Genomic DNA, 15773 nt, shown 5'->3' with positions numbered 1-15773 from the left:
GAAACTTTTCAGTTTCACAATGTCCAATCTATTGATTGTTGATCTCAGTGCCTGTGCTATTTGGTATTCTGTTCAGGAAGTTGTCTCCTGTGCCAAAGAGTTAAAGGCTGTTCCCCACTTTCTCTTCTATCAGGTTTCGTGTATCTGGATACTTGGACTTGAGTTTTGTGCAGGGTGGTAGATATGGATCTATTTGGATTCTTGTACTTGCTGACATCCAGTTTGACTAGCACCATTTGTTGAGGATGCTGTCTTTTTCCCAATTTGTAGTTTTGGCTTCTTTGTTCAGACTAAACTTTCAAGTTAACCACAGGCACATCTTTCTCAGACTGGGGTTTTAAGAAAGCAAAAGTACTATCAGTTGGAAATGAACCTTCCATGACAAAATGAAGAGGTAGGAAGGCACATTCTTGTTGCTTTATGAAACAAGGTCACATTTCCATTTTATAGCTCTTTTGTCCATGTTCCCTTTACACTCAAATGACACAGTTCTCTTGTCACTGACACACATCTATTCCTCAAGATAGAAGGTGACTTCTAGACTAGGGGCCTACTCAAAATGGACTGGTACAGCCTGATAAGTACAAAAAAATGGAGTTTGTGTTAAGAAGCTATTTGCCGACATACTTCCCTGAATAGCCCTGATCTTTTCTCATCTGAAAAGCTAAGCAGGCTTGGGCCTGGTTAGTAGTTAGATGAGAGAAGTTGGTCTGAGATAGGGTCTCATGATGCAGCCCATGCTGTCTGAAACTTGCTATATAGCCCAGGCTGTCTTCAATCTGTTTGGTCTCCTCTGTCGGCCTCCTAACTGCCAGGATTGCAGGTATGTGCCGCCACTTGTGGTAAGAAAGTTTTACAATTTGATAGTCTAGATTGCCAAGCAAAACAAAAGGCTTGTTGAACAAGTCTGGTTGTTGTAAAGCTTGCATAGTAAGTCACACACAGAAATGACCTATAACCTAGTCATGCAGTGAAACAATGTCTTAAAGGCAGGTGGCCCTATCTATCACCCTGCACAAAACTCAAGGATTAAGTGGGGAGGGGGTTGGAAGAGAAGGGTAAGAGGGAATAATGGGGAAGGACAACTAACATTAAAGGCCATTTGAGGTGTCATATGGAAAACTACTATTGTAGAAGCTTCCTAAAATATATACATATATGAAAGAAATGTAAATGGAGTCACCAAATAACAGGGGAAATGATGTCCCAACTAGACATCTTTTGCCAAATGATACCTCTAGTACAAGGAATGGGTTACATCTAGTTGATTTGTTGGCCAGTGGGTGCCATGGAACTCCCCAAACATATCAGGCTATTGCCAAAGCTATTGGTTGCTCTTCAAAAAATGGGTGGTATGGGCTAGGTGTTGGTGGTGCAGGCCTTTAGTCCCAGCACTCAGGAGGCAGAGGCAGGCAGATCTCTATGAGTTTGAGGCCAGCCTGGTCTTCAAAGAGAGTTCCAGGACAGTCTCCAAACCTACAGAGAAACCCTGTCTTGAAAAACAAAACAAAACAAACCTACAGAGAAACCCAGTCTCAAAAAACAAAACCAAAAAGGGGTGGTATGTCTCTGTTGTTGAAGGCAACACTTACATACCTCACTGAACACAGAGAAATTTAGCTGGTATCTAACTAGAGGCTTCACCCCTACTGACTAGTGTTCATGGTACTGGAAGGTACTCTGCACTCTACCAGAGGTGAAAGCAAAACACCAACCCAGCTACAATCCTGCAGTCTACAGTGGTGACCTGCCTACATGATATGCAAGGGCAATCAATACTGGCACAAATGTAGGAGTAACCAACTACTCTCGGATTAGATTTACAGCCCACTCTACAAGATGGATCCCAGGCCTGACGCTGCTACAATGGCCAAGAACCTGAGACTAGATAGATAGGCCATGGGCCTAGGAGAAAACTCTACTATTATTCTGTTAAAGGAACATAGTAATAAAATGACACGTAATGACATTCTGCTATACCCATAGATCAGTCCCTCACTCAGCCATCAGCAGAGAGGCTTCCTCTTGTAATAGATGGTAACTAACAAGGAGACCCACAACTGGACAGTATACAGAATGTGAGAGATTTGGACTACCCAGTCCTAAATGGGATGTCTTCATCAAACTTCCTTCCCTCATGGCTCAGGGAAGCAGAAACATTCTAAAAGCCAAAGGGGATGGATGACTTCAAGGAAAAAAGTGTCTCCCAGATACAACAGGACTGATGCACATATGAACTCACAGAGTTTTTTGGCAGAACAGAGACTGTTCAAGATTCAAGCCAAGCCAGAGCCACAGTGCTGAGAAGAGGAAGTGAGTACAGGACCCCACCCCTAACCAAGAAGCTAACTCCAGTTAACACCTGTTTGCAAAAGAAACATTAGTTTTCTTCAATGGAGCCTCAGAACAAATTAACCACACTTAAGGATAGGCCCCATGCCAGCACAAGACAAACTCAATGTATTTTTGTAGATTTTTTGTCTCATAATACTTGGCTTGGGCATGTTTTGTCTTATTGATCTTTTGCTTATATATTATGGTTTCTGATTTATGTTTTTATGGGTTGTGTGTGTGTGTTTATGCCTTGTATGTGTTTCTTTTCTGTTTTTGTTTGCCTGTTTTTTTTTCCCTTTTGGTCTATAATCTTAGACAACTGAATCCAAATAAATTATGGTAAGAGAGTCCAATGGAGAGACTAAAACAGATTTCCTGGGGTCATACTAATATGAAGACGAAAATTAATTAATGAAGGAGAAAGGAAAGTTCCTTTCTATACAATTAAAATGAATATACAGAAAGAATGATGGAAATAGAAAACCATCATTTGGAAAATATCACAGAAGTGTCAGGCAAAAATCAGTGATGGATGCTGATGCTCTAATGAATGGCTGAAGGTCTGAGTTTAGCAGGGGGTGCTACACAGCACTATCCTCTGAGCCAAACAGGAACTCCCTTCTTGAGACCAGGTATGTCTGCTTGCAGATCATCCCAGCTGGGCTTAGTGACTGTTGACACTCCCTCATAGAAAGAGAGGGAGCAGTTCATGGCACCCTCATCCGAGTATCCAGCCACTCCAAGTCAGTTGTATGCAATTCTTTCTAACTGCACTTGGCCCTGAGGGTTCTAGGGAAGTACTAGAGTAATAGGCTAGGGAAGACTAGATGAGGGGGGCTCTATGTAAGCAACCTTGGTGAAGCCATCTTCCACGCTGGTGAAGCCTGTCCAATGGGACTACTTTGGGGTCATCCATGCTCCTGCAGGCAACCCCTTTCCCATTTGGGTTTTTTGTTTTGTTTTGAGTTTTGTTTTTGAGACAGGGTTTCCCTGTATAGCCCAGGCCGACCTTAACCTCACAGAGGTCTGCTTGCCTCTGTCTCTCAAGCACTGGGATTAAAGGCGTGCACTACCACCACCTGGCTCCATGTTTCGAAAGTAAGCCCAGGGTGAACTTTGGTGGAATCAATCTTTGCTTTGTTACTGAGACCTCATGAGGGGGGTATAAATTATCCACACCCTCCTCCCAGCAGTGAGAAAATTCTAAACATTAGTTTTTTTACATTCCTAAAATTTTGTATATGCATGTGGGTATGTGGGCCATTGCTCATGTATAGTGGTCAGAGGACAACCTCCAGGGGTCAGTTCACAATATAGATCACACGGTTTCGTGCACTCAGGTGGTCAGGCGTGGCCACCGACATATCTTCAATTTAATCACGAGCAAACATCAGACCCCAATTGAAGGCATTCTATGAAATACCTGGCTTATTCTCAAAAGTCATGTGCCCCAGATTAAAGATGACTAAGTAGATATGACAACTAAATAGGATGTGCGCTCCTGGACTGGACCCCAATCTAGTAGGAGGACATCAGGACAAAGCTATAGGGAAGTTTGTACCTTTGCTCACAAGCAAGACACCCTCAACGGCACACGGGAACTCAGTGCTCTTAGAATTTGTATTTATGAAGCACCCACATACCTTACAATGTGCTTCCTACCTGTTGCCAGGTCCCACAAAGCTGGGGTCCAGCCACCTGTATGCCATGGATTAAAAACTGATTCTAAGACTGAGGGATCTGCTCCAAATTGGTCAACTAGTAAGTGAAATCACAATTTCCATTTATCTGACTGATGGCTAACAGCCTCCCCTCGTTATGGCTGTCAAAAGAAACACTTACGTGTTTAAGCATTCTGTCACAAAAAGGCTGGGGGGAAAAACCCAAAACAATAACAAAAACCTTGCCAGAATTCAAGGTCAGAAGTCCACTGACAGTGGAAATTGCTGGGCTTTTGTTTTGTTTATCAGTTTTTGACAGATACTTGCTTTGGAACTCTGATGGCGAGAGGGAAAAACAAGAAACAGCCACACAGTCTGGTTGGTGTCTTGAGTGTATGTGAAACTTACCACATCTCTCAAGCAACTCCCTTCCTTCCACTCCCTTGCCATTCTAGCCCTTTTACTGCACAGTAATTTATTTTTTTAATTTTTAAAAGATTTTATTTATTTATTATGTATACAACATTCTGCTTCCATGTATGCCTGCAGGCCAGAAGAGGGCACCAGATCTCATAACGGATGGTTGTGAGCCACCATGTGGTTGCTAGGAATTGAACTCAGGACACCGCTGGAAGAGAAGTCAGTGCTCTTAACCTCTGAGCCATCTCTCCAGCCCACTGCACGGTAATTTAAAGTACCCAGTTAGAATGCAAGTTACCGTACATGGGAGACCAAGAAGCTGTATGGGGCGGGGGAACCCTAGAGACTGTGTTAACACATGATAAACTGCTTTTCCTGCAAGAGCCTTGACCTCTGATAAGAAAGCCTCCACCACCACCAATATGCACAGGCCATGAAATTGTTCATTTAATAACCCATTAGGAAGTTTACATACTGCAGATGAAGCTCAATTGCTAAAGTACTTGCCTAGTACATGCCAGGCCCTGGGTTCAAGTCCCAGAACTGTAAGAAAACCAAGAACTGCTGAGTTGTTGACCAAAAATTAAGTTTATGCAGCTGGGTGTGAGTACGGGGACATATTCCTATAAAATGGCAGCACTCAGGAGACAGGGGAAGGAAGATCAGGAGTTCAACGTCAGCCTTTGCTGTATTTAGCAAGTTTGAAAGCCAGCTTGAACTACATGAGACCCTGTTTCAAAACAAAAAGGCTCATGAGCTGGCCATGTGGTGACACTTGCTTTAGTAGTCCCAGCATTCAGGAGGCTAAGGCAGGAGGATGAGCCTGTATTATATAATCCAGCATACATTACAGAATGAGTCCATGTCTCAGAAAAATGGATTATGGCTTCCAAGCAATTGGGGTGGGGGTGAAAGAAAAAGCCATAGTTGCAGAGAATAAAAAGTGATTCTCTGTTATTCCTTGGGGTTGGGTCAATGATATTTACCACATGTAGAATCTCAAATCTTTTAGAAAGCTGGGCTCGTCCATCAGCACAATCAGAAGTGAGACAGCAGTCCAGCCTGAGTCGGCCTGCCTTGCCTCTCTCAGTCTCCACACTGTGATTTATGTTCCTGAACAAATTAGACTTAATTTCAGAGCAAATCATCAGCAACAGGTATAATAATCTTGGCAGAACATTTATTTTAATTAATTGCTTTCTGCCTAATGTAGATAGAGGGATGTTGATGCCATTTACCCTATAAGGATTAGTGCTGTCATGTAATTCATTTTTCTTCCCCTACAACTTAGTCTCACCAGTTTTAATTCCAAGGCATTGGTTTACTTCATATTTAATCATAATAGTCTCACTTCTGTGGCAAAGTTTATGGCTGATACTCATGAAAGAAAAATGGACTCTGAGAACCTTGCTTCTGTCCACAGGTCCTGTCAGGTAACCTGAGGCTCACAGTGGGAACCGAATGACTCTCATCCTCATTAACCTGGCGAGGGGTATGCATGTAGAACCCGTGTGTACTTTCAGAACAGTGTTGACTTTTCTCTCCGTGACACTATCAACTTCACTCTTGCTTAACTTTGACGAAGGGCAGAAAGAAAAATATTTCCTTCATTGGATGGAAATTTAACATACAACTGTTAAAGACATCTGGCAGTGAGTAATAGAAAACAAAATAAATACTGTCCCTTTTCACAGCTGCCATGTTCAGTGTTGTCTAGAAATGAGATAGTGATTGTTTCCAAAGATGCAGGATCAGCTACGACTAACTAAGGAGGGCTTCTGGGAGGTTCTGCTATATAATACAAACATTAAATGAAAAATTCAAATACATGTGTTTTAGGAAACAAAATTGCAACCATAATTCCTCACCTTAGAAAGCCCTTTTATTTTCTAACCAGTCGCTTGTTCATTTTTTAAAATGCTACAGGAAAATTTAAATCTTTCCTACATAGTCAAGTATGAATTTATCATGTATGCTGCACAAGTTCAATAACAAGAATGGAATTAAGATACCCTCCTTACATTGGTACAAAGACCCAGGAGGCAATGAGACAATAAGCAAATGTAGAAAACAGTATCAACCCTTCGTCTAATAAAACAGCCAGTTCTGATGAAATAACAGCCTGTTTAATTAGGTTTCCATAATATAAATTTACAATTGCAATGACACAGATTTTGAATCATTAACTTTATTTGTCACTCTATATAGATATTGGTCCATTTCCACATGAACAGTAGCAATCATCCACTTCCACTTAATATTCTACAGAATGAAGCCGTACCATATACAAACCAGAGTAAGTTCACAGGGGGGGGGAAGTTATGGAAATAAAAATATTTTATATTCATGCTTCAAGATATCCCCCACAGATTTGTTTTTTTATATCTAATTACAAGCATCTATACACCACAAAGCTATTCTCTTCTGAAATCAACACAGTATCTTTAATATTTTGAATATCTCTACTAAACTGCACGGATCACCAAAGTTGCAGAAAAGATTAAAAACAGCTAGCCTGCCAACCACGCACACTTCCAAAACTAAGCGATTGTATAAGCATATCCAGTATTTTTGGGCTACTCTTAGTTAAAACCTTGCCTCCTGTCTCATAGATATTTACATCAGATTAAGACATTTACAAATGGTTCATAGTGAATAACAGCTGCATCAGGACTTATCTGTCCCGTGCAAGGAACTCAAGCATTTGAAAGCTTCTCTAAGAACCCCAGTGCATTCTCCAACATGAATAACACAACTATTCTAAGTGGTTTACATTTCTTTCAGTGCACATTTCCAAATGTATTAAATGGAATGAAATTACATTATTAAATGACTATGTCAACAACATTTAAGCATATTATGGAATCTATATCAATTTAATTTATGTCAACACTATGAATCACTCTAAAGAAACCACAGGCACACACAAAATAGAGAACAAAAATCTATGTTTTCTTTAAAATAAATTTAAGGTATACTATACTGTCTACTTTAAACTATACTAAAAGATATACTCTAACAGAACAACCAGTTCCCAAACCTGCTAAGGGTAGCATAAGGCAAACTCAATCCATTCGAATTTTCTGGTTTGTCATCCTGTAAATGATGCTATCATATCCAGGATCCATATTCCAAATGTTGTAAGAGGTGATAATCACAGCCAAGGCCAAGCCGATCATAATCCACAGTACCAAGTTGAAAACCACTGAATACTCAAAATTATACTTATATGCAAGGTTATAGGGACTTTGGGAGGTCTATAATGAAGGAAAAAAAAGAGGAAAGAACTTTAAGACTATAAAAATTATTCTGATTTAACGCCTATGATTTGCTCTCTAACAGATACTTAGGATTCCTATGTGGAGTAAAAGCTACCTATCTACCCTTGAAGAGGGCAGGAACAGGTCCCCTCCTGGAGAAGACACTGGCACTGCTGCTAAAAGAAGAAAGTCCAACTTCATGTCAAGATTCAGTGGTAACCAATGCAACTGAAGGTCTGCAGATCCTGTAATCCAGTAAGCCTAGACCCTAAGAAAAACTTCTCTATTTGTGCTGAGAGATATGTACAAGAGTATCTTCAACAGAATGGACAGCTGTAGCATGTTCAGGCAACAGGGCACAGAGCAATAAAATGACTCCACTCTAACGATATTTTAAAAGACAACAGTGAACAAAGACCATCAAAACATGCATCTGATGTGGTTCCATTTGTACAGAATTCAAACCTGGGTAAAATGAAGCACTGTTTAAGACTAGATAGGCTGGGAATGGTAGAGCATACCTTTAACCCCAGCACTCAGGAGACAGAAGCAGGAGGATCTCTACCAGTTCGAGTCCAGCCTGGTCTACAATAGTGAGTTCCAGGACAACCAGGACTACACAGAGAGACTACATAGAGAGAGAAGGGGGCAAACTCAGGAGAAAAATTCCCCTCTGTACAGGAGGGGACAGAGGGGTAAAATAAGGGGACCTGCTAAGAACAAGCATTCTTGAAAACGATATAGTATTAATATTTTATCCTTTAATTGTATTAAAGGTTACCTACTTAAGAATGCAGGGATGGTCTACTTAAAGTGGAAAACACACGGTGTTTCAACTGTATTTTCCATGTTGAAGTGGTATTCATGCCAGGCCTCAGGCCTTGGGGGATGAGGATTAATTCCTTGTCTACACTGTTTGAAAAGCTGCATTTATTCTGGGAAAGAAAGACATCATTCAGGACATTCACTCTGGCAAGAAAATCTCAAAAAACAGGACAATGGCAGGAGATGAAGCTGGAGCTAGGGAAGCTATGGAGCATCTGGACTCAAACCTATAAGCAATGAGACACCACTGACCAGTTTTAGGCCGGAAGTAAGTGACAAGATCAGATCTGTCTTATAAATAAAGATAATTTAGCCTGGTGGTGGCGGCACATACTTTAATCCCAGCACTCAGGAGGCATTGGCAGGTGGAGGCTGTACAGAGAGACCCTGACTCAAAAGCAAAAGCAAAGACAGTGATGACAGTGAGACAGTGATGTGGGAAGAGCCGGGTGGGAAGCAGAGACAAGGTGGGGACACGAGGGCAGGGTGTCTGGCAGTGTTGCGACAGCTCCCAACCTGGCATGCTGTGCATATGCAGACAAGCCTAAGTTGCTGAGCCTGTGTACACTTGACAAGTATACAATCAAAGTTTTGTTGTTGTTGTTGTTTATTGAGACGGTTAACTTGCTATCCAGCCCTAGCTGGCCTGGATTTCCACCTCCAGAATTCTTAAAGCAACAGAAATGGATTTCAACTGGAAGAGAGGAGACAGTGGGCTCATAGAAAGGTGCATTTTCCTGTGGGAGCTTAAAGTTGACACAAAGGATTTCACATCGTCAAGCACTTCATTCTTGGATTTATGTAGATTAACTAAATTGGTTCCTTTTCACGTCCATTTTGAGTGTGTATGTATTGCACAGAATTGTTCAATCCTCACTACAACCTAATCTGAAACCATCACACACTCGGAAGAAAGCTCACACGGGCCTCTTGTCCTCTGTGAAGTAGGACACCAGTATACAGTTAAGGGTACTGTGCGTGCAGGCGAGTGATGGGGTACTGATGGCAGGTGCCCAAGCAGACTGAAATGATATCCCAGGGAATGCTTCATACCCCAAATACATGCAATCTTGGTAATCAGTTCTGTGTTATCTTATGGTTACATTCATGTTATTTTGATATTCTTGGGGTCTAATTTTGATGTTTGTTGCTTTAACTATACTGAACTCCACGGTCAGTTAGCCCTGCCCATGTTTTATATATTTTTGGGTCTGTATTTGGGGGTGTAACTGTGGGGGTCCTCTTTGCACTGTCTGCACTGAACGCATGGCCTAGCAGAGCAGAGGCTTTATATTTACTTCAGCTGGGAGCAGCTTTTCTGTTAACTTCTTGCTTGGAGGCTTCCTAGGCAATATAAATTTAAGTCTCAAATCCACACAAAGAGAGCCCTGGGGTTATTAATGCCCTGGGAAACAGCACATACATAGACCATAGAGTGTCTTTTTGTTTCCTTTGCTGGCTGGTAAACTATCACTATTCCCTTTCACCGGGAGTGCAGCCCTTTTCTTGCTCCCCAGCTTCATAAGAAAGTGTTAGTTCAATCTCACAGAGAGCCAATGCCTCTTGGTAGTCCCAACTGGAAGCCTGCTAACTACAGGTTCCTCCTCTTTGTGGGAATCCCTATTTATTTGAGAGCTAAGCTACACATTTGAAACTGTTTATTTTATGTGCATTGGTGTTTTTGCCTGCATGTATATCTGTATGAAGGTGTCAAGTCACTTGAAGCTGCATTATAGACAGCTGTGAGCTGCCATGTGGGTGCCAAGCCTTCTTTCTAGCTCAAAACTTTTATTTTTTATCTAGCACTTCTAGAGGTTTTTTAGTGGAAACTGGAGGAGGAGGAAGGAAGGAGTCCAGGCCTATAAAGCTGCTTGGACTATTTGTTTCAAACAGTCTTGCTATGTAGCCTAACCTGACATTGAACTCACACTAATCCTCCTGCCTCAGCTTTCTGCCATCACACCTGATTGAAATACTTGCTTAAACAGGTACCCTTCCATCTCAGTTCAATCTGGTGGAAGGCAACAATCTCCAGCTGGCAGCTCTAGACTGTCTACGATCGGTACTGGCTACAGCCTTTATACTCCAACTCCCACACTGGTCCTTAAGATTGAGCATGGAGGACCTTGTAAATAGGTCCACAGGGCTGGGTATCTGATGACAGCAAGTGGTGGGGCTCACCATAAGTGATCTTCATTTTTCTTAGACAAAGTCTCATGTAGCCCAGCCCAGCTTAGCTTCCAATCCTACTCTGTGGCCAAGGATGGCTTTTAAGTTCCTGATCCTCTTGCTTCCACCTTCCAAGTGCTGCGATTACAGGTGTGAACTGCCATACCAGTCCAGTAACATTCTTAACTGGTGCTGCTACAGGGCACCTGCACCACTTTCCCAGCACTGCCAAGTGTGCTGAAGCTTTGTGTGAGACCATGTACCCAGACACCATTTTACCATGGCCATCAAGTTTCTCTCTGACCCCCTATGTCAGTGGCTCCTTTAAATATATGCTGCAATCCTCCTCACCATAAAATTATTTTCCTTGCTACTTCATAACTGTCATTTTGCTACTGTTATGAATTGTAACGTAAATACCTGTGTTTTCTGGTGGTCTTAGGCGACCTCTGTGAAAGGGTCGGTCAACCCTCAAAGGGGTTGTGACTCAGGTTGAGAACCAAAGCTCTGTATTATATACGTTCAGTCAAAGCAAGATCCACACTGAAATACTGATAAGCTACACCAAAATTATAAAGAGGTGTATGCAGAGGGTCCCAGAAAATGAGGGACTGGGTCACAAAAATAGTGTCTCTCTAGAAAAGCAGAATTTATAGGCTGAGAGAGGTACATTACTCCCTTGGAACAATTTCTAATGGCTCCTTAACATGCATAGCCTTACCAGCACTAACAGCTTTGCTTTCACTCCCAGCTCAAGAATTGATATTTAGATTACCTAATGGCAAGCCCAGGGAACCTAGTGTCACTGGTAAAAGTACAAAGCTACGTGAACAGGAAAGCTACATTATCACTGAAATTCTTTCTGATTTGCTAAACACTCATTCCTATCACCTATAGGTAATATAGAATTTCATCCTTTGTTTTTCTGGGTTTTGTTTTTTGTTTTTTCCTGCAGGGAAGATATCGAGACAGACCTCATATAGCCCAGGGTGACCTCAAACTCATTATGTAGTCAAGGATGACCTTGAACTCCTGAGCCTCCTGTCTTTGCCTCCCAAGTGCTAGGATTATAGGCCTACATCACCTCACTCAGCTTCAGAATTTCTAATTTTTTAATTACATTTTATTTGTGTATGTATATTAGTGTGTGGGTGTGGAGGTCAGAGGACAATGTCTAAGAGTCCCTTTGTCTCCTTCTATCATGAGCAATCTTGCCAGTAGCTCAGGGTTTTATTCTTTTTGTTTTGTTTTATTTTTCTCTGTGTAGCCTTAGCTGTCCTGGAACTCACTTTGTAGACCAGGCTGGCCTCAACTCAGAGATTCACCTGCCTTTGCCTCCCCAGTGCTGGGGTTAAAGGCGTGCACCACCATTGCTGGCACAGAGTGTTATTATTTAAAGTAAGTTAATCTCATAGTTTTAAAACAGGATCTAAAAACATACTCACCTCTTGCTCTGTCTCAAGGATGGTCCGTGACTTCCTCACAAAGGATGTGTCAAATGACTTGACAGTCACTAACTCTACCACTGCATTCCCACCATAGAGACCATACATGTCATCTGCAAACTGAAAGTTAGCTATTAACATTATGATGAATGGCAAAATACATAAATTTTGTTTACATTTGCAGTTTTGGTTAACAAAAACCTTATAGAACGGTTCATTGGTATCCATAGGGGACTGGTTCTAGAACTTCTACAGATTATAAACTCTATACTCTTACATGAAATGGTACAGTATTTGCATGGAAACTATGGGTAGCATCCTGTATACCCTAAATCTTCTCTAGAAGATACATGTCACTTAACATTGAAATGCTGTGTAGATAGTTGTTATACTATATTGATTAGGGACTAATGACAAGAATTATGGGTATAGATCTCATATACAAGGTATTGTTTCAAAATACATATACATTGTGGAATGGGTAAATTAGCTAGTTAACATATACACTACTTCACATACTGATTATTATTATTGTGGCTGGTCAAATCAGTATTTGTTAAAATTATTTGTAGCTTTATAAATAATTACATAGCATGTAATATTAATATATTAATATAAATATGTATAAGCTTTAATGCACAGTGTCTAAAGTAGGAAAGCCTTAGCAGTTCGCTTATATTAAAATATTCAGTAAAGAGTTAGGCCTTAATATACATTCAAATATTTAAATCAAATTGGAGACTGAACTTGACGGCATAGAAATTTGGGGATGAAAGCAGAATGGAGAAATGAAGAAATCTGTCCAAGTGGTCTTTTGCTAATTGTGAACCTTACAGAGGTCTATGAGTGAGGCCTCAATAAAGAGCTATAATTTTCATTTATTAATAAACTCCTACTTATTACAAATCAACTGTGTGAAGGCTACTGTGCTAGTATGCAAATTCATTAGCAAATAGTGCTGAATGAGAATTCGGATGGGGATACACAAAACATTCTAGAGATGGACAGTGGTGATGGTTTTGCACAATGTATGAGTATACTTAACACCACTGAGGTAGATTTCAAAGTGGTTAAAATGGTATGCTTTAGGTTATATATAGGTCAGAATCCACAAATGCACATGGCCCACTACTGCTAGCATTGGAAAGAGATTCCCAATACATACACATGCTTTTGTTTTGTTGTTACTGAGGATTTGTTGACTTTGATCTTTTGAGACAGGGTCTTACCATGTAGCCCAGAGAGGCCTCAAGCTTGTGATCCCCCTGCCTTCACCTCTAAGTGCTGGGATTTCAGACATGCGCCACCATACCTTCTCCCAATATACACCTCTGGCCCTATACCATTCTTTCGTTATGATGGTAGTGGTGTTGGGAATTGAACTTCAGGCCTCATGTATGCTAGGCAAGCACTCTAACCCTGAGCTACATTCCCAACCCTACCCCTACACTATGCTTAGACATAATAATTAGAGAATCTTCAAAACAAGTCAAGGAAAACTTTAACTGGACTGGGGATGTGGCTCAGCGGTAGACTGCTTGCTTGATTAATTAGCATGTACGAGGCCCAGACTTCCACCCTTGCATTCCACAAAAGATTTTTCCATGAAGAGACTAAAATGGTCACACACCGAGTTCTCTTATACTGGTAACATTGGTATTTACCTTTTGGAGAGCATCCACAAGGATCTTGGAAGCATCCCTGAATTGGTCAGAGTCTTCCCCATAGTGCTTCCCAAGTTCATCCAAACCCGCCAGCTCCAGGGAATACAAGTCAGGAGAATGATCCTTGGCTAGATGCTTATGACGAGACAACTTAGAACAAACAGATAACAGAAGTGAGATGCTAAATACAACCATGTGAAGTTTTACACCTGAATAGATGAGACTGCCACAGAAACACACCAGTGCACAGTAGAACAAAAACAGTTTAAAATGGCAGCAAAGGGAACTTTCTTCAATGGGTTTCTAATAAATCCAATACAAATCTACTGCTTAATTTTAAAACTTTAGATGTGATCCCAGCACTTGGGAGGCAAAGGCAGGAGGTTCAAGGACAGCCTGGTCTACAGAATGAGTTCCTGGACAGCTAGGGTTACACAGAGAAACCCTGTCTTGAGAAAAACAAAAAAGAAATAAAAAATAACTTGGATATGAGACAAGGCATGAAGCAGTAGTAACTGGTTGGACCAATATAATGTCAGGAATTCATGAACCATCAGTCTTCCTCCTGCACATCCTCCCAGACCACCTCACTGGCCCCTAACACTAAGCCTTCAAACTTCTTGAACCAAGCCCGGATACTGAGGTTTGGGAAGCAACTTCAGAAGCTAGCAGACAACTAAGATCTATTTTAGTCATGAGGATGATTTTAAAAGCATTCACCAAATGATAACTTGCAAACAGATTTTTTTTTTCCTTTTTGACTTGGTTAATGCTATTAATCACCCCAAGTGTTGTTCCTGTTTTTGACACACAGATACAGGAATTAAGTCTCGGTGTCTGACAAGGAATGGATGGCCAAACTACAACTCCAGCAGGGTAGTTTTATTCTCAGGACTATGCTCTTTGAAGATGTAAGGCCTCTCCTGAAGGCAGAAATGCAAAAGAAATGGCTACTAACACGAGACAGAATCCAGCATTCCCACCACCACTATTTTCTAAGGTTTCATGGAATCATAAATCAGGGGCATGCTTAAACTTTTCAACTGGCCTCATTTTCATTGAAACATTTTCTACGAAACAAAACAGACAGAACTTGAAGGCTTGAGCAGCCTACTTACCAAACTGGAAATATCATGTAGCACTTGCAGTTCCGAAAGAAAGAGCAGGTCAGCCTTCAGAGACCAGAAAGTGGAAATTACTTGAAATACACAATAGAGATCTGTACTGCCATTTTGCAAGTAAAGTATAACATAATACGAATACTAATCAAGTAAATTTATATTATTTTCCTCCCCTTGGTAGGTTTACTGTAATTGAAACTTGAGGCAGCTCAGTGGTAGACAAATGCTTAGTATGTGCAAGGCCCTGGGCTCAAGGCCCAGCACCAGGAAAACATGCACATAAAACATTATTTCTTAACAAACAGGTGATGGCTACTGCCTAGTAAGTGATCACCACTTAACAGCCCTACTTCTGATGGAACCCTACTGTGGTTTGCCCTTAGGGGACTAAGGGATCCTACACTGTGGTAAGATCCTAGAGTTTACTTACTTGCCTTGAACACTTTCCAAAGCAGAGAATTAAGAATGGTGGTTGCTAGCCACCCACACTAGCTATAAGAGACAAGAGCCACAAGTAGGGATGGCTGTCAGGTGTGGTGGTACATGCCCTTTTAACCTCAGGACCCAAGAAAGAGAGGCAGGCAGATTTCTGTGAGTTTGAGGTCAGACTCATCTACACAGTAAGTTCCAGGCCAGCCAGAGTTATGCAGTGAGTCTGTATCTCAAAAAAAAAAAAAGTAGGAATGTCTCTCTCTGCTACAACATCCTGGAAAAAAATGTGATTCCATATTAGCAACAGCTATGAATAATGGCATCGGGTCACCAGGTCTACACAGCTCAACCAGCCACTAGGAAGCCTGGTTTGTGGCTTGTCTGGATCAACTGGGAACACTGGTATGAGAATCTAAAAGTATTTACTAAAGTGCAATTCAAG

At 41.2% G+C, this 15773-nt stretch overlaps 1 protein-coding gene across 4 annotated transcripts in view; it reads right to left on the bottom strand.

The window, feature by feature from the left end:
• Window positions 1-4987: 4987 nt before the first annotated feature.
• The window catches only part of Atp6ap2 (ATPase H+ transporting accessory protein 2), a 28236-nt gene continuing 17450 nt past the window's right edge, over window positions 4988-15773 (bottom strand). For 2 of the 4 annotated variants that reach the window (XM_027433189.2, XM_027433190.2), the window contains exons 6-9: window positions 14897-14950; window positions 13779-13928; window positions 12115-12234; window positions 6523-7672 (exon numbers count right to left, since the gene is read on the bottom strand). In XM_027433189.2, coding sequence (XP_027288990.1) covers window positions 7481-7672; window positions 12115-12234; window positions 13779-13928; window positions 14897-14950 — 516 coding nt within the window. In that variant the 3' untranslated portion in view covers window positions 6523-7480. Of the gene's footprint in view, window positions 5529-6522; window positions 7673-8416; window positions 8611-12114; window positions 12235-13778; window positions 13929-14896; window positions 14951-15773 lie in introns of those variants that run through there. The other 2 variants (XM_035449889.1, XM_027433191.2) reach the window with 2 other exon arrangements.

The sequence above is a fragment of the Cricetulus griseus genome, chromosome X, assembly GCF_003668045.3.
Source record: "Cricetulus griseus strain 17A/GY chromosome X, alternate assembly CriGri-PICRH-1.0, whole genome shotgun sequence".
In the NCBI taxonomy this organism is placed as follows: domain Eukaryota; kingdom Metazoa; phylum Chordata; class Mammalia; order Rodentia; family Cricetidae; genus Cricetulus; species Cricetulus griseus.
The sequence above is the reverse complement of the archived record's forward strand: the minus strand, read 5'-3'. Positions and strand labels throughout refer to the sequence as shown.